Source organism: Lepus europaeus, chromosome 11 (genome assembly GCF_033115175.1).
Source record: "Lepus europaeus isolate LE1 chromosome 11, mLepTim1.pri, whole genome shotgun sequence".
Lineage (NCBI taxonomy): Eukaryota > Metazoa > Chordata > Mammalia > Lagomorpha > Leporidae > Lepus > Lepus europaeus.
In genome coordinates, this window is record NC_084837.1 from 25,653,685 (window position 1) to 25,672,759 (window position 19,075).

Consider the following 19,075-nt stretch of genomic DNA (forward strand, 5'->3'; position numbering starts at 1 on the left):
GGGTCCATCTTTGAATTCTTTTTTTTTTTTTGACAGGCAGAGTGGACAGTGAGAGAGAGAGAGACAGAGAGAAAGGTCTTCCTTTTGCCGTTGGTTCACCCTCCAATGGCCGCTGCGGCCGGCGTATCTCGCTGATCCGAAGGCAGGAGCCAGGTGCTTCTCCTGGTTTCCCATGTGGGTGCAGGGCCCAAGGACTTGGGCCATCCTCCACTGCCCTCCCGGGCCACAGCAGAGAGCTGGCCTGGAAGAGGGGCAACCGGGACAGAATCCGGCACCCCGACCGGGACTAGAACCCAGTGTGCTGGCACCGCAAAGCGGAAGATTAGCCTATTGAGCCACGGCGCCGGCCCATCTTTGAATTCTGTTTACTGCATTTACTTGTTTTATGGAATTTAACTACTACATAACCGAATTAGTAAGGCCAGAGAGGAAGAGACAGATTTTCCATCTGCTCGTTCACTCCCTAAATGACCAACCTTTGGGCCAGGCCAAAACCAGGAGGTAGGAACTCCATCCAGATTTTCCCGTGTGGGTGGCAATGATACAAGTATTTGCCGCTGCTGTCCCAAGTGCATTAGCAGGAAGCTGGATCAAAAGCGGAGTTGGTGGGACTTGAGCTAGCACTCCGATCTGGGATGCCACATCGGATATGAGATTCTGGCATCGTTGCTGTCAAGCCTTCCAGGATCATCATTTTTATATTTTTTTCAAAATCTGACTTAATTTTTTAATTCAGATGACTGTGTTGGGGCCAGTGCTGTGGCATGGCAGGTAAAGCTGCCGCCTGCAATCCCATATGGGTGTCAGTTCAAGTCCTGGGTGCTCCACTTCTGATCCAGCTCCCTACTAATGCACTGGAAAGCAGTGGAGGATGGCCCAAATGCTTGGGCCTCTGCACCCACGTACGAAACCTGGAGGAAGCTCCTGGCTCCTGACTTTGGGGTCAGCCCAACTCTGCCTGTTGTGTCCATTTGGGGAGTGAATAGCACATGAAAGATGTCTCTTCCTTTCTCTCTCTCCCTCTGCCTTTCAAATAAATAAATATTTTAAAAAATGAATGTGTTAATATGTGTCATGCCAATCATCTCACTTTCTGAATTCAATTTGTAAAATAGATAGCTAGATGGGCCTGGCACTGTGGCATAGTGGGTAAAGCCACCTCCTGCAGTGCCAGCATCTCATATGGGCGCCAGTTCAAGTCCAGGTTGCTCCACTTTTGATCCGGCTCTCTGCTATGGCCTGGGAAAACAGTGGAAGATGGCCCAAGTCTTTGGGCCTCTGAACCCGCATGAGAGACCCAGAAGAAGCTCCTGGCTCCTGGCTTTGGATCAGTGCAGCTCTGGCTGTTGCAGCCATCTAGGGAGTGAACCAGCGGATGGAAGACCTCTCTCTCTTTCTCTCTCTCTGCCTCTCCCTCTCTCTCTGTGTAACTCTTTCAAATAAATAAATAAATATCTAAAAAAATATATATAGCTAGCTAAGGTATGAAAACTTGGTTTGATTTTATTTTAATTTATTTTATTTATTTGAAAGACAGAGTTACAGAGAGAGGTAGAGAAAGAGAGAGAGGTTTTCCATCCGCTGGTTCACTCCCCAGATGGCTGCAATGGGCGGAGCTGCACCTATCTGAAGCCAGGGGCCAGGAGCTTCTTCCGGCTCTCCCACGTGGGTGCAGGGGCCCAAGGACTTGGACCATCTTCTATTGCTTTCCCAGTCCATAGCAGAGAGCAGGATTGGAAGAGGAGCAGCCGGGACTAGAAGTGGTGCCCATATAGGATGCTGGTGCTTCAGGCCATGGTTTTAACCTGCTGTGCCACAGTCCCAGCCCCGATTTGATTGTTTTTCTATTGAATGGCCTAGGTAGTAGTAACCTTAATATATCTTAAGTATGTCTTAAAAATATTCTTTTTTCTTTATTTTCATGGCTTGTTCCCTGAGGAGAATTTTTTTAAATGATTTATTTACTAATTTGAAAGGCAGAGTTACAGAAAGAGAAATACACACACACACGCACACGCATATACACACACACAGAGTGAGAGAGAGCTCTTCACTCTGCTGGTTCACTCCCCAAATGACCACAACAGCCAGGGCTGGGCCAGGCTGAAACCAGGAGCCAGGAGCTTTACCCGGGTTTCCCACATGGGTGTCAGGGGCCCAAGCACAGGAAGATGTGTTTTTGACAATAGGTTGGAAGGGGCAAGTTACTGAAATAAAAGCACAGTTCTCTTCGTTTAGTGTTCTAGTATGTATGTATGTATGTATGTATGTATTTCATCCTAGAGTAATGCCATGGTGAGTTTCAGGATATGTGAGAGCTCTGCCTTTCCTCAAATGTAGTGGAAGGAGGGCATTTGTGAAAGGAAAGGAGGGAAAGGAGACCCTCTGCCTTGGTGCAAGTTCCATGTCAAGCATCTTCTTCAAGAAAGAATACTTATGGTAGAATGCTGAGGGATGTAGGAGTTTGGCCCAGGGATACCCCCCCCCCATTTAATTATATATTTATTTATATGTGAGGTAGAGAGACAGACAGAGGGCTCCCATCTGATCTTTCAATCCCCGGGTGTCTGCATTGGCTGGAGCTGGACTGATACGAAAGCAGGGAGCTGAGAACTCAATCCTGGTCTCCCAAATGGGGAGCAGGAAACCAATTGCTGGGGCCATAACTGCTGCTTCCTTGGATAGACATTAGCCAGAAAACTGGAGTCAAGAGCTGGAGCCAGGCATCAAATCCAAGGTACTCTGGTATAGGAAATTGGGATGTCTTCATTGGCATCTTTTTTTTTTTTTTTTAATTTCTCTTGCTATCTTGCTATTTCCTTTTTTTTTTTTCTTGTAAAATTTATTTTATTTATTCAAGAGGTAGAGTTACAGACAGAGAGAGGGAATAACAGAGAGAAAGGTCTTCCATCTGCTGGTTCACTTCCCAAATGGCCACAAAGGCCAGAGCTAGGCTGATCTGAAGCCTGGAGCCAGGAGCTTCTTTCCGGTCTCCTGTGTGGGTGCAAGTGCCCAAGCACTTGGGCTAACTTTTACTGTTTTCCCAGGCCATACCAGAGAGCTGAATTGGAAGAGGAGCAGCTGGGACATAAGCCAGTGCCCATATGGGATGCCAGCGCCACAGGAGGAGGCTTAGAATACTATCTACAGCACCAACCCCTTCCTTGGCATCTTAACCACCAGGCTAAATAATTGCTCCACCCAGGAATTCTTAAACTTTTAATGAATAAGACAAATTTAGTGATATTGATCTTTTCTAGTTCTCAGGAGGGAAAAAGCCAGTACTATTTTTCTCTCAGAAATGTTTTAAAAATCTTTACTGTCCAGTGATTAGCAGAATATTGTAAAGTTAATGAACAAGAGATGTGGAGATTTCTTCAAAGGAAAATGACTTATCATACTTGTTTTTTTTTCTTATAGACATGTACCTATAGGTTGGCTTTTTCGTTTTGTTTTTAACAAATTTATTTATTTCAGAGTCTGAGTGACAGAAGGAAACCCCCACACAGACACACACAATTTTCCATCTTCTGATTCACTCCTTAAATGACTTCAACAGCCAGGAGTGAGCCAGGCCAAAGCCAGGAATTAGGAACTTCAAATGGGTGGCAGTGACACAAGTACTTAGGTCACCATTCACTGCTTTCCCTGATGCATTGGCAGGAAGCTGGATCAGAGTTGGTGGGACTTGGAGTGATAGGATTTGAGCCAGTTCTCTGATATGGGATGCTGGTATATGCACAAGCAGCAGCTTAACCCTCTGTGCTACAGCGCTGGCCCCATGTCTCTAGTTTTGATTTTAAGATTTATAATCGTTTTTACCAACTTTGCACCTGCTATCCATGGTGGAATATAAATGTCTTAATGTTTCACATTCTGCAAAGAGTACTGACTTCCAAATGCTCTGCTGCTGGAACAAGTAGGGAATCATTTCTAGTCTGTACTTTCTTAGCTTTATAGGCGAGTGGCCTGCTTTGTATGAAGGTGACATTATGGGAAATGGCTCATAAGCTATCTAATTCCATTCAAATAAAAAAAAATCTTTGACAGGCAGAGTTAGACAGTGAGAGAGAGAGACAGAGAGAAAGGTCTTCCTTCTGTTGGTTCACCCTCCAAATGGCTGCTATGGCCAGCGCGCTGCACCAGTCCGAAGCCAGGAGCCAGGTGCTTCTCCTGGTCTCCCATGGGGTGCAGGGCCCAAGGACTTGGGCCATCCTCCACTGCCTTCCCGGGCCACAGCAGAGAACTGGACTGGAAGAGGAGTAACCCAATAGAATCTGGCACCCCAACCGGGCCTACAACCCCGGGTACCAGCGCCGCAGGCGGAGGATTAGCCTAGTGAGCCACGGCGCCTGCCAAATAAAATTCTGATAACAAAAATTTTAACTTGAGCCAATCTTTCTTATGTATTTTGTTATTTTATGATAAGTCCTCAGCTAATGTTAAACTAAATAGAATGAGATTTCTATCCTGTACTTAACTGCATTTAATTAAACTTACATTTTGGAGATAATCATGTAGCCTAACAATTAAGATGCCAGTTAGAATACCCATGTCCCACATCACAGTGCCTAGCTTTGGTATCCAGCTCTTCCTTCTGTCTCCAGCTTCCAGCTAATACAGACCCACAGAGGCAGTAGATGGCTCCAGCAGTTAAATGCCTGCTACCCACTTGGGAGAGCTGCATTGAATATCTGGCTACCAGCTTTGGCCTGGTCCATCCCCTACTATTCCAGAATTTTTTTTGCTCCAAAAATTTATTTATTTCCTTAAAAGTCAGAGTTACACAGAGAGAGAGGAGAGGTGTGTGTGTGGGGGTGTCTTCCATCCGCTGGTTCACTCCCCAATTGGCTGCAACGGCCGGAGCTGTGCAGATCCAAAGCCAGGAGCCAGAAACTTCTCCCGGGTCTCCCACACGAAGACTAAACAAGCATCCATACCACAATCCCATGTTTGGGTGTCAGTCAAGTCCTAGCTACTCTGCTTCTAATCCAGTTCCCTGCTAATGTGCCTGGGAAAGCAGTGAAAAATGGCCAAATTTATGTAGGATCCTGCCACCAACATAGGAGACTCAGATAGAGTTCCTGGTTCCTAGTTTTGGCCTGATGCAGCATGGGCTGTAGTGGCCATTTGGGGAGTGAACCAACAGACGGAGATCTCTCTGCCTCTCTGTCTCTGTCACTGTGCCTTTCAAATAAATGAATTAAAAAAAAAAAAAAAAGATGAACCAGCACTGTGGTGCAGCGGGTTAAAGCCCTGACCTGAAGCACGAGCATCCCATATGGGTGCTGGTTCTAGTTTCAGCTGTTCCTCTTCCAATCCAGCTCTCTCCTATGGACTGGGACAGCAGTAGAAGATGGCCCAAGTCCTTGGGCCCCTGCACTCACGTGGGAGACCTGGAAGAAGCTCCTGGCTCCTGCCTTTGAATCGGCACAGCTCTGGCCGTTGCGGCCATCTGGGGAGTGAACCAGTGGATGAAAGACATCTCTCTGTCTCTGTCTCTCTCTCTCTGTAACTCTGTCTTTCCAATAAATAAAATACATCTTAAAAAAAAGAGGGGAACTGGTGGTGTGGTTTAGTGGGTAAAGCCACTGCCTGTGATGCCAGCATCTCATCCAAGTGCTGTTTTATGTTCTGGCTGCTCCACTTCTGATCCAGCTCCCTGCTAATGTGCCTGGGAAAGTAGCAGTGAATGGCCCAGGGACTTGGGCCCCTGCCACTAATGTGGCAGAGCCAGAGGAAGCTCCTTGTTCCTGCCCTCATACCAGCTCCGCTCCAAATGTTGCAGCCATTTGAGGAGTGAACCAGCAAGTGGAAGATCTGTTTCTCTTTCTCTCTCTTTTTTTTTGTTTTCCTCTATCTCTCTGTAATCCTGCCTTTCAAATAAATTAATAAATCTTTAAAAAAAATTCTCTGCCTAAGGGTGACAGCATTTTTCTCTATTTGTTTTTCTTCTAGGAGTTTTATAGTTTTAGGTTTCACATTTAGTGCTATGGTTGGTTTCAGTTAATTTTTATATATGATATGATGACTCTGTACATAATATATTTGGTTTCATGCATATGGGTTTCTGGTTGTTCACCATTTCTTGAGAAGGTTGTCCTTGCTCCTTTGCTGACGATCTTCATGCTTTTTGAAAAAAATCATTCATTCATATATTATGTGGATTTATTTCTAGAATCTCTGTTTTGTTGCTTTGATCTTTTTACTTATCTTTCCATCAGCATCACACTATTTTGATTAACCTAGCTTTATGAAAATTCTTGAAACCGGATAATGTTAGTCTTAGGGCTTTGTTCTTACTGAGAGTTGTTTTGGTTATTGTAGGGATTTTTAAATCCACGTGTAAATTTCTACAAAAAAGCCTGCTGGAATTTTGATTTGGATTGTGTTGAATTAAGACCATTAGTGAAGAATTGACATTTTTTTTATTTTCATTTTTTAAAGATTTATTTATTTACTTGAAAGTCAGAGTTATAGACAGAGAGAGAGAGACAGTGAGAAAGCTCTTACATCTGCTGTTTCACTCCCCAAATGGCTGCAATAGCCAGAACTGGGCTGATCTGAAGCCAGGAGCTAGGAGCTTCTTCTGAGTCTCCCACACAGATGCAGGGGCCCAAGCACTTGGGCCATCTTTCACTGCTATCCCAGGCCATTAGCAGGGAGTTGGATCCAACTGGGACTCAAACCAGCACCCATATGGGATGCAGACACCACAGGCAGCGGCTTAACCTACTACACCACAGCACCGGCCCCAGGAAATTAACATCTTATCAATATTGAGTCTTCTAATCTATGAATAAAATTTTTCTCTCTTATTTTAAAAAAAAGTATGTATTTTATTTATTTGAAAAGCAGAAAGAGATTCCCTGGCCACTTGTTCACTCCCCAAATACCTACAACAGCCCGGGTTGGGCCACGCTAAAGCCAAGTACTGGAATTCATACTGTAGCGCTCTCATGTGGGTGGCAGGGATTGGGTTGCTTGAGCCATCACCTCCTTCCTCCCAGAGTATGCATTGGCTGGAAACTGGAATCTGAAGCTGAGCTGGGTCTCAAACCCAAGCCCTCTGATACAGGATTCTGGAGTGCCAGGCATCATCTTGACTGTATAGCAAACATGCTACTCTTGTCAGCAGTAGTTTGTAGTTTTAGTGAATATCTTTGAATGAAATATCTTTCTTTTTAAATTGACTTAACTTTTAGAATGAAAAAACTTCTAGTATATTCAGCTGATATTTGAAACTTCTGTATCAGAAACTTTTGTGGGGCTGGCGCTGTGGCATACCAGGTAAAGTGGCCGCCTGCAGTGCCAGCATCCCATGTGGGCACCAGTTTGAGTAACGGCAGCCTCACTTCTGATCCAGCTCTCTGCTATGGCCTGGGAAAGCAGTAGAAGATGGCCCAAGTTCTTGGGCCCCTGCACCCACGTGGGAAACCCAGAAGAGGCTCCTGGCTTCGGATAGGCGCATCTCTGACTGACCATTGCAGTCAACTGGGGAGTGAAACAGCAGATGGAAGACCTCTCTCTCTCCACCTCTGCTTTTTCTGTAACTCTGCCTTTAAAATAAATCTTTAAAAAAGAAAAGCAAAATTTTTTTAAAGATCTTGGTGATAGAATGACAAATTTGGCATAAATAAATGCCAGTCAGACTGTGTAGCCAAAGGCATTTATTTTCAGATTATACCTGAAACTCAAATGTTAGCATGTACTACTTAAATTTTTTACTGTGAATATGAAAAACTGAAAAATATAAATTAGAAAATAAAATTTGTATATCTTGTCAAATGCAGTATTTAGGAAATAATTTAAAATTAAAATACTTTATATGTTTATATATGTATTTATAATATTATCGCTATTCTATTTATAGTATATGTGTAAAGAAATACCTTCTGGCAGTTTGAAAATATGGTGTAACTAAAATACATGTCTAACTTGTTAATATACTTTTAAAGACTGAAAATTATCTTAATTGCTCTTTTTCTGACTAGTCTTTCAGAAAAATAGAGATGAGTTTGTTTTGATGAGTTGATTTTATGTATACTGTCTCTTGGGTGCTGAGATAATAAATGCTGTAGAAGTACAAAACTGCCATTGTCTTTCATTGTCATCTTGATGTCTCATTAGAGTATTTGTGAGTGGGATTGTGTATTTGTCCTTAGGACTATTTTCATATTAAATGAAAAAGTTTGGCCTAAAAAACTTGAGTACTTTGTTAAGTTACTTACAGAAACCATAATCAAAGAAAAAAAACCTGTCTGAGGGTTGGCATTTGGCCTAGCAGTTAAGACACCACATTTTATTGGAGTGCCTGGGTTGGATACCCCACTGCTTTCCTGACTCCGGCCTCCTACAAATACAGACCCTGGAAGACAGTGGCTCAAGTGATTGTGTTTCTGCCATCTTTGTGGGAGACCTGGATTGAATTCCTCACCTTTGGCCACTGCAAGCATATTGGGATTGAACCAGCAGTTGGGAGCGCTCTCTCTTTTCTTCAGCCTCTCAAATAAATAAATACATTTTTTAAAAAGTCCAACTCAGTTAGACATTATTAGTTATTTTCACTTAGTAGGATCCCTGGTCTCTTATGGAAAGATTCTGTAAGAAAACAACTTAGGAAATCCATTGCTGTACTTGCCATATACGTTTTTTATATGAAAAGAAGTTTTCTTTTTCTACAAATCTTGTAGAATGCTAAGATGTACGTTAAGTTTCTTCTTGTTATTAAAGAAGTATATGGTGTGAAAGGAAGTATTTCCCTAGTACCTATTTTGAATTTAAAAGAAGAATATAAAGTCTGACTTTCTGATATTGGCTTATGAAATTCTAACTCCGTTACTTAAACTTTGCTTACACAAACTTCTTCAACGAGTACTACTTCCTTATTAGTACTTTCCTGTGGTCATCTTCTTTTTCACTCCCCCCTTCAAATTATTTTATCAGTTAGTTTGTATTTTATTGAAATTATAATAACTAGCTCCATTAAGCTTGTTAGGAAAAATATCAGTTTCTTTTCCATTTATATACAACATTTTCTGTTTCCTAGCAACATTTTCTTTTTTTATTTTTTAAAAGATTTATATTTATTTATTTGAAAGAGTTACACAGAGAGAGGGGAGGCAGAGACAGAGAGAGACAGAGAGAGAGAGAGAGAGAGGTCTTCCATCTGCTGTTTCACTCCCCAGTTGGCTGCAACGGCCAGAGCTGCGCCGATTCAAAGCCAGGAGTCAGGACCTTCTTCCGGGTCTCCTACGTTTGTGCAGGGGCCCAAGGACTTGAGCCATCTTTTACTTCTTTCCCAGGCTATTGCAGAGAGCTGGGTTGGAAGTGGAGCAGCTGGGACTTGAATAAGGGATGCCAGCGCTTCAGGCTAGGGCATTAACCCGCTGTGCCACAGTGCTTGGCCCCTTCTTCTTCTTCTTCTTCTTCTTCTTCCTCTTCCTCTTCCTCTTCCTCTTCTTCTTCTTTTTTTTTTAAGATTTATTTATGGCCGGCGCCGCGGCTCAATAGGCTAATCCTCTGCCTTGTGGCGCCGGCATACCGGGTTCTAGTCCCGGTCGGGGCACCGGATTCTGTCCCGGTTGCCCCTCTTCCAGGCCAGCTCTCTACTGTGGCCAGGGAGTGCAGTGGAGGATGGCCCAAGTCTTTGGGCCCTGCACCCCATGGGAGACCAGGAGAAGCACCTGGCTCCTGCCATCGGATCAGCGTGGTGCACCGGCCGCAGTGCGCCAGCCGCGGCGGCCATTGGAGGGTGAACCAACGGCAAAGGAAGACCTTTCTCTCTATCTCTCTCTCTCACTGTCCACTCTGCCTGTCAAAAAAAAAAAAAAAAGATTTATTGATTTATTTGAAAGTCAGAGTTACATAGAAAGGAGAGGCAGAGAGAGAGAGAGAGGTCTTCCATCTGCTGGTTCACTCCTCAGTGGGCTGCAATGGCTAGAGCTGGACTGATCCTAAGCCAGGAGCCAAGAGCTTCTTCTGGGTCTTCCACATGGGTACAGGGGCCCAAGTACTTGGACCATCCTCTGCTTTCCTAGGCCACAGCAGAGAGCTGGATCAGAAGTGGAGCAGCCGGGGCTCCAACTGGCACTCACATGGGATGCCGGCACGCAGGCAGTGGCTTAACCTGCTATGCCACAGCGTCGACCTGGCTTCTCCACTTCTGATCCAGATCCCTGCTAATGTGCCTGGGAAAGCAATGGGAGATAGCCCAAGTCGTTGGTACCCTGCACCCATATGGAGGCCTGGATGAAGTTTCTGGCTCCTGGCCTTTGCAGCCATTTGGGGAGTGAATCAGTGGATGGAAGATCTCTCTCTCTCTTTCTCTCCCCCTCTCCTTCTCTCTCTGCAACTTTGACTTTGAAATAAAATAAGTCTTTTTAAAAAATGAATTCATGGGGCTGGCACTGTGGGGTAGCGGGTAAAGCTGCCCCCTGCAGTGCCGGCATCCCCTATGGGTGCCAGTTCGAGTTCTGGCTGCTCCACTTCCGATATAGCTCTCTGCTGTGGCCTGGGAAAGCAGTAGAAGATGGCCCAAGTCCTTCCCGCGTGGGAGACCTGAAAGAAGCTCCTGGCTCCTGGCTTCAGATCTGCGCAGCTTTGACTGTTACGGCCAACTGGGGAGTGAACCAGTGAATGGAAGATCTCTCATTCTCTCTCTCTGCCTCTCCTCTCTCTGTGTAACTCTGACTTTCAAATAAAATAAATAAATCTTAAAAAAAAAAAAAAAAAACTTGGTCTGGCCCTGCCGAGGCAAATGCAAGCTGGACTCAAAATTCAATCACTGAGCAGGCTGATAAAAAAATCAATTCACAAAATGTATTTGCACAATTATGCTTTAAAAAATTTTATTTGTTTACCTATTTGGAAGGCAGAATGACAGAGAGAGACTGAGAGCAGGAGAGATCTTCCATCTGTTATTTTGCTCCCCAAATGCCTGAGACAGCTGGAGCTGGGCCAGACTAAAGCCAAGAGCCAGGAACTCCATCTGGATCTCCCACATGAGTGTCAGGGACCCAAGCAGGAAGCTGTATCAGAAGCAGAGGTAGACTCAATCCCAGGCACTCTGATATGGGATGCACACATTCCAAGTGGCAGTTTAACCCACGGCACCACAATGCCTGCCTCTTGTGCAGTATTGATTCTCCACAGAAACAAAACCATTAGAATACACACACAGACACACACACACACAGAGGGAGACTTATTAAAGCAATTGGCTCTGAGTTTATGGAGGCTTAGACATTCAGGGTCTGCATTTGGTAAGCTAGAGATCCAGGAAAAACACTGAAATAAGTCCAGCCTGATTGAGAAGATCTGAGTTCCAGGAGAGCTGATGGATATAAGTTCCATTCTAAATGACTGATATCTCAGCTGGAAGACAGGCAGATAAAAAAATTCTCTATTACTCAGCCTTTTGTTGTATTCAGTGCTTCACTAGACTGGATGAGGCCATGTGCCTTGAGGAGGGTAGTCTACCAGTCCATTTTTTTTGGGTAAATATTTATTTATTTATTTGAAAGGCAGAATTACAGAGAGGCAGAGAGAGAGAGAGTCTTCCATCCAGTGATTCACTTCCAAAATGGCCTCTACGGCCAGAGCTGGGCCAATCTGAAGCAAGGAGGAGACTGGTGCTTCTCTGTAGCCGTTGAATTCTCCACAATGTTGCAGTGGGTTCGTTTCTGAGAGGAGCAGTGTGGTGGGGGCAAGAGGCGCGGAGTCAACACACAGACCCCGGGAGTCCGGTGAGAGCAGGCTTGAGGCGAGCAGCCTGCAGACTCGTTTATTACAGTTGGTACAACAGCTTATATAGCCAAGACCAGCCAATCTGGTCAAGGGGCGGTCCATACCCCAACCAATCACAGCCTGTTGCCAGGCAGTTTCCACAGCCATCCAATCACAGCCTGTCACCAGGCAGTTTCAAATCCATCCAATCACAGCCTGTTGCCAGGCAGTTTCCAGAGCCATCCAATCACAGCCTGTCACCAGGCAGTTTCAAATCCATCCAATCACAGCCTGTCGCCAGGCAGTTTCCAGAGCCATCCAATCACAGCCTGTCGCCAGGCAGTTTCAAAACCATTCCTGACTAACTGACGCTCGCTTTCCAGTGGCCACCTTGGCATGGCCTTCTCATTCCACTACATTTCCCCCTTTTCGTTTATTTTTGAGCAACGGGAGGCATGATTCTTGGCCATACCATTGTTGACCCCGTTTCCATGTGGTCTCCGTACGCAGCTGTGCCTGTCTTAGGTTGTCCCCCAGGGGATCTTACCCGTCATTGACTAACCAGCGCTCAAATCGAGAGACCACAGGATTGCTTGCTCAGATAGGGGTAGGAATGAGGAATAATGGTTATCAGGAGTGGCATGACCGCACACAGGCTGTGGGCCATTGGAGTGGCTGACCAGAGCTAGTGGGGTACACAATGGTAACAGATGTGGCTATGGGCAGTTTCTCAGGGTAGGATGATAGGGCAGGAGCGTCTGCTAACAAGGTGGAGTCTTGGTCTTGTTCAGCTGGTTCTGGTTGGCTGTCAGTTGCAGGCTTGATGTTTCTGGCTGGTACCCAAATGGGCTGTTCTGCATTCTCTGGAAAGACACAAGCATATCCTCGACCCTTGGTTAATAGAAGCCTTTTTACAGGCGTTGGAATCCAGGGCCTGAATTTTGCGTACACTTCAACATTAACAGCAAACATGCTGATGCCATGGGATCTAGCGGCTGCCCTGAGATATTGGGGTGCCTGGGGACTTCCACAAATGTGGGGATCCTCACTGGGTGCGGATGGGATGAAATTGCATGAGTTATTGCATAGAGGTCCTCTTAGTTCATCCCATGGGTATGTGGGGGGTGGCTGACTAGGCATTGCTACCTTGTTTGCTACGTTGTTTTTTTCACTGTTGGAGTTCTCTCTCCCTAAGTCATCAACCATTGTCTGTGAGACAGGGACCTGGAGTGTCAGGCTCCTATCACTCACAGATTCACTATCTTTGATAAACCGCACAGGATTCTGAGAGGGGGGTATCTTTTCCATGTCTGATCGCTTAAGAGCGGCGCGATACGCCAACTCTAGCCAAAGGAAAGACACATACAGCACTGCTATCGTAACAAAGCAAATTCCTAGCACCTCAGCTGTTGATGGCATTTTGCAGGAGGTTTCCCTATGTTAGACAAACAGATAGTGGTGTATCAGATCGTACGTATGTCTTGTGCTTAGTGGGGGACTTCCTTGATTCGTTAGGTCAAGGCCGTATGCCCACACGGTGTCTCCGGAGCGTCACCTCTCTCGAGTGAGGGAAGATGACTTGGTTCCGAATTCTGGGATGATCAGTCCCTTATGTGAATTCGCCGGGCGAACCAAAAGTAAAAGGAGGAGCCGAGAAGCGACATACACTTCAGGGCGGTGTGTGCTAACCTGGGGTCACTTAGACCGAGGACAAGGACAAGGAAAGGGGCGTAGGAGGGGGCTCTGTGCTCACCCTCACAGAGCCAAACAGCACACAGAACACCGAGGGGCCTACTTGCCGAAATCCAGGGGGGACCTCGCCGAGTCCGACACGCTGTTTCTTTCTCAGTCACGTTGGCGCGCCAGATGTTGCAGTTGATTTCTCCACAATGTTGCAGTGGGTTCGTTTCTGAGAGGAGCAGTGTGGTGGGGGCAAGAGGCGCGGAGTCAACACACAGACCCCGGGAGTCCGGTGAGAGCAGGCTTGAGGCGAGCAGCCTGCAGACTCGTTTATTACAGTTGGTACAACAGCTTATATAGCCAAGACCAGCCAATCTGGTCAAGGGGCGGTCCATACCCCAACCAATCACAGCCTGTTGCCAGGCAGTTTCCACAGCCATCCAATCACAGCCTGTCGCCAGGCAGTTTCAAATCCATCCAATCACAGCCTGTTGCCAGGCAGTTTCCAGAGCCATCCAATCACAGCCTGTCGCCAGGCAGTTTCAAATCCATCCAATCACAGCCTGTCGCCAGGCAGTTTCCAGAGCCATCCAATCACAGCCTGTCACCAGGCAGTTTCAAAACCATTCCTGACTAACTGACGCTCGCTTGCCAGTGGCCACCTTGGCATGGCCTTCTCATTCCACTACACTTCTCTGTGTCTCCCATGCGGATGCAGGGGGCATTTTCCACTGCTTTCCCAGGCCATAACAGAGAGCTGGATGAGAAGTGGAGCAGCCGGGACTCAAACTGGTGCCCATATGTGATATTGGTATTGCAGACCGGGGCTTTAACCTGCTGTGCCACAGCTCTGGCCCCTGTCTACCAGTCCAGATGTTCATTTCATCCCAAAACACTCTTACAGACATACCCAGAAATAATGTTAAACCAGGTCATTAAAACTTTACGTCTTTGAAGTCATGTAGGCTTGTATAACATGCTGTGATGCAAATTTCAGTATCTGGACACTCTAAAATTAACCATCACAATGAGTAATCATCTGCAAATTTGTTTGCCCCTTACTGATTTTTGTACGTTTGGTTTTCTTGCTTTATTGCACTAGGACCTCCAGTACAGTATGGAATAGAAGTGATAATATATACCCTTACCTTTTTCTCAGTCGCAAAAAGAAAAGTTCTTGTATTTTACTATCAGGTATCGTTTTATTCTAATGCTTTTGTAGATACTCTTTAGAACTTGAAGAAGGTCAAAAGTTTCAAAAAATTAAAATTATTGAAAGTATATTTTCTGATCACATGTGATTATTCTAAAAAGCAGTGAAAAATAACTTTTTATTAACTTGAGGAAGGTCACTAAGAGATTTTGTCATGAATTAATGCTGAACTTTTTTCAGATGCTTTCTTTTACATCTACTGAGATGATCATGCTCTTTTTCTTCTTTAATCTGTTAACATGGTGAATTACATTGCTTCATTTTACAGCATTAAACTCACTCCATCTTCCTTGGAATAAATTCAACTTGGTCATATTGTGCAGTCTTTTTATATATTATGCAATTTAGTTGATGCTTTATTTGGAGACAGGGAGAGGCAGGCAGATAGACTGAGAGAGCTCTCATCTACTACTGATTCGCTGTTAAAATGCCAGCTGTGGCTGGGCTAGTTGACAGCTGGGGACTCAACTCAGGTCTCCCACATGGGTGGCAGGGACTAAACTACCTGAGCCAGTCCTGCTGCTGCCAAGGGTGTTCATTAGCAGGAAGCTGGAGTTGGGAGTGGAGCATGGCCTGGGAGCCAGACATTCTGGTATGAGATACAGGTGTACCAGTTGGCATCTTAGCTGGTAGGCCAAATGCTCACTTAAGTGGATAATTTATTTAAGCCTTCATTTCTGGGTTTGTGGGTGAAAATAGCCTATAATTTTTTTTTTTTTTTTTTTTTTTTTTTTTTTTTTTACTTTTTATGTTAAAGAGAGCCTGTTTTGGGGCTGGCACTGTGGTGCAGCAAGTTAAAGCCCTGGCCTAAGGTGCTGGCATCACATATGGGCGTCTGTTCTGGTCCCGGCTGCTCCTTTTCCATTCCAGCTCTCTGCAGTGGCCTGGGAAAGACCATCTTCAGTGGAAGATGGCTGAAGACCTTGGGACCCTGCACCTACGTGGGAGACCTGGAAGAAGCTCTTGGCTTCGGATTGGTGCAGCTCTGGCTGTTGCGGCCATCTGGGGAGTGAACCAGCAGATGGAAGACCTCTCTCTCTCTCGCCACCGCTCTCCGTAACTCTGTCTTTCAAATAAATAAAATAAATCTTTTTTTTTTTTAAGAGCATGCTTTATTTGTCTGTTTTCTGAATGAGTTTGCTTAAGATTATTGCATTTCTTACTTAATGAGCTTGTCATTGAAGTTATATAAGCCATATAATGTGCTGTGATGCAAGCCTCAACAAATTTCAAAAAATTAAAATTATTGAAAGTGTATTTTCTGATCATTTTATTATTCTAAAAAGCAATGAAAAAAGATAACTTTAGAAATCCCAAATGTTGGGGCCAGCGCCATGGCTCACTTGGTTAATCCTTCGCCTGTGGCGCCGGCATCCCATTTGGGCACTGGGTTCTAGTCCTGGTTGCTCCTCTTCCAGTCCAGCTCTCTGCTGTGGCCTGGGAGGGCATTGGAGGATGGCCCAAGTGCTTGGGTCCCTGCACCTGCATGGAAGACCAGGAAGAAGCACCTGGCTCCTGGCTTTGGATTGGTGCAACGCCAGCCGTAGCAGCCATTTGGGGAGTGAACCAATGGAAGGAAGACCTTTCTCTCTGTCTCTGTCTCTCTCTCTCTCATTGTCTGTATCTCTGCCTGTCAATTAAATTTTAAAAAATCCCAAATGTTTAAAAAATAAAAACTATATTTCTAGATTCTTAAGGTCGAAGAAGAAACAAGGATGGAAAGTAGAAGCTATTTTGAACTAGAGGATTACAGAACATTCCATATTAAAATATATGGGTTTTTATAAAAATAATGTTTAGAGAAAAATGGAAAACAGAGATTTGTTATCAAACCATGATAAGTCTTTATGATGGCTTGCATCAGAAGGCCAATATACTGAAGGAAGCCATGATACTTTGGGAAGAGAAAGTATATTGAGAGGGAGCTGATAAGCAGAAACACTGCTTATCATTGGGGGGACTTGGAATCAGTCCAGCAGCATAAGATGTAGTTTTTTTTGTTTGTTTGTTTTATTTTGTTTTTAAAGATTTATTTATTTGAGAGGCAGAGTTACAGAGAGACAGAGGTCTTCCATCTATTGGTTCACTTCCCAAATGGCCGCAACTGCTGGAGCTGAGCCAATCTGAAGCTAGGAGCTGGGAGCTTCTTCCTGGTCTCCCATGTGGGTGCAGGGGCTGAAGCACTTGATCTGTCTTCCACTGCTTTTCCAGGAGCATTAGCAGTGAGCTGGATCATAAGTGGGACAGACAGGACTCAGACTAGGGCTCATAGGGGATGCCAATGCCACAGGCAGAGACTTAACCTAGTATACCACGGCACCAGCACCCAGAGATTGTTTTAATTTTGGCATTTCTGTTAAGAGAAGAATGATGAGGTGAGGTCAAGTGCAGAGTTTGGCAGTCTGGGAGTGGCTCCTATAGGTGTCCCTTTTTGTGCTCTTCCTCTATATCTTCATTGTTCATTTCCTTTCTTTAATTCTGGATTTCTGTGTTCAGTATACCTGTAGAGTCTGACATGGCTCTGGTATACTAAGTTGTAGTGGTTCCCTAGTTTTCTTTGCTTCTGCTGGCTAGATTTTTCTTCTTCTGTACATGTACAGGTTGTATGACACACAGTACTTTATTCTGGGTTCCCATTGTACAATTATTATGCCTTAAAAACCAGGAAGTTAATAAATAATGAAGATAAATAATAAATGAATAATAAATGAAATATAAATTGTACATAAAATAGGATCAACAAAACCAAGAGATGGTTCTTGAAAAGATTAATGAAAGTGATAAACCTCTGAGACACTGATCAAGAATAAGAATGATGGGGCTGGCATTGTGGCACACCCGCTGTCTGCAACACCAGTATTCCATATGGGCGCTAGTTCATGTTCCAGCTGCTCCACTTGCAATCCAGTTCCATACTCAGGCACCTGGGAAAGCAGCGGAAGATGACCCAAGTACTTGGGACTCTGCACCCATATGGCCGACTCAGAGGAAGCTCCTGGCTTCTGGCTTCTGGCTTCCGTCTGGCCCATTGTGGCCATTTGAGGAGTGAACCAACAGATGGAAGATTTTCTCTCTCTCTCTAACTCTGCCTTTCAAATAAATAAAATAAATCATTTTTAAAAGAAGAGTAAGAATGAATATACAAGTAACTAATATTGCAAACGAACAGATTTAGGTACAGATTCTGTAGACCTATATAATACCGAAGGCTGTAATATATAATCTTAAACTAATCTTTTGTCCCTCATTTTGTTCAGAGATGGATCGCTCAGGAAATGGCAAAGCCTAAGTTGTAAGTCAAGCATTTCTGGCAATGGTTGATTTAGTGCTGGCTACATGATCCAAATGTGAGGGAGAATTTAATGCTAAGTTTTGAGAATCGAGATAGGAATTGTCAATTCCATGCTAAAGTCTTCTGAGAAGGCTTTAATTATTGATTCTATTTTTCAAAATAACTCTCTGTTTGTTTTGTTTTCTTTTTTGTGTCAGTAGCACTAACATCCTTCTAATATCACAGAGTAGAAAGTTAGAATAATATTTCTTTCAACAAATATTTATTGGGCACTTATTAAATTATGTGCTAAGCACTGCTTTTCACCATATTTCTCATAACCAGTCTAATTGGATTATTTTTAGGACAGATTGCTGGGTTCTAACTTTAGGAAAATTAAAAATGACAAAGGAGGCTCACCATAGGTAGGTGATGACAATAAGAGCATGCCTTTGTAAAAGCTGAGTAGTGCTTACTAAGTTCTGTGAATTGTAGAATAGAAGGGTGTTTTAATAGTACCTCTTTGTGAAGATTGATGACCTAGTGTGACTTCTAGTGGATTTATTAGTTGACTTCAGAGTATTCATGAATCCTGAAATTATGTAGAATACTTTATGTGTATATGCTCTCTGGTGGTAGGGAGGAGAGAGTTCAGTGGCTTTTGAGGGGTAATCAAAGGTGCCAAAAAAAGGTTAAGAAACAAGGCTATGTAGGTTAAAAGTTCACATAGACCCTCAAATATAACTTTTTCCTTTCATTTTGTTTTATGTCTTTATTTGAGTAATTGTTCTAGTAAAATATTATTAATTTTATGTGTGGTTCTCTTTAACTTTGTTCAGTTCCTGTTTTTTGCCAGTGCTTTAACCAAAAACTTTTTTTTAAAGGTTCAGGAGCAAGTACATCCCAATCTCTCAGCTAATGAAGAGTCTCTCTATTATATTGAAGAGCTGATTTTTCAGCTGCTTAATAAATTATGCATGGCCCAGCCAAGAACTGTTCAAGATGTGGAGGTAAAAATTATTTTGTTACTTTAAAAAGTCATTGAACCACTGTTTAAAAAATTTATACGTAAATCTACCTTATTCTAAATTATTGTGGAAATAAAAACCACAAAATTTATGTTTGGTATATATATTCAGTTCATTTTTGACAAAGATGTCAAGGCAATTCATTTAGGAAAAGTT

At 43.9% G+C, this 19,075-nt stretch overlaps 1 protein-coding gene across 2 annotated transcripts in view; it reads left to right on the forward strand.

Moving 5' to 3' along the window:
- SOS2 (SOS Ras/Rho guanine nucleotide exchange factor 2) overlaps nucleotides 1–19,075 on the forward strand; it is a 108,166-nt gene that overhangs the window by 14,404 nt on the left and 74,687 nt on the right. For both annotated transcript variants that reach the window (XM_062205152.1, XM_062205153.1), the window contains exon 2: nucleotides 18,776–18,901. In XM_062205152.1, coding sequence (XP_062061136.1) covers nucleotides 18,776–18,901 — 126 coding nt within the window. The remainder of the gene's footprint in view (nucleotides 1–18,775; nucleotides 18,902–19,075) is intronic.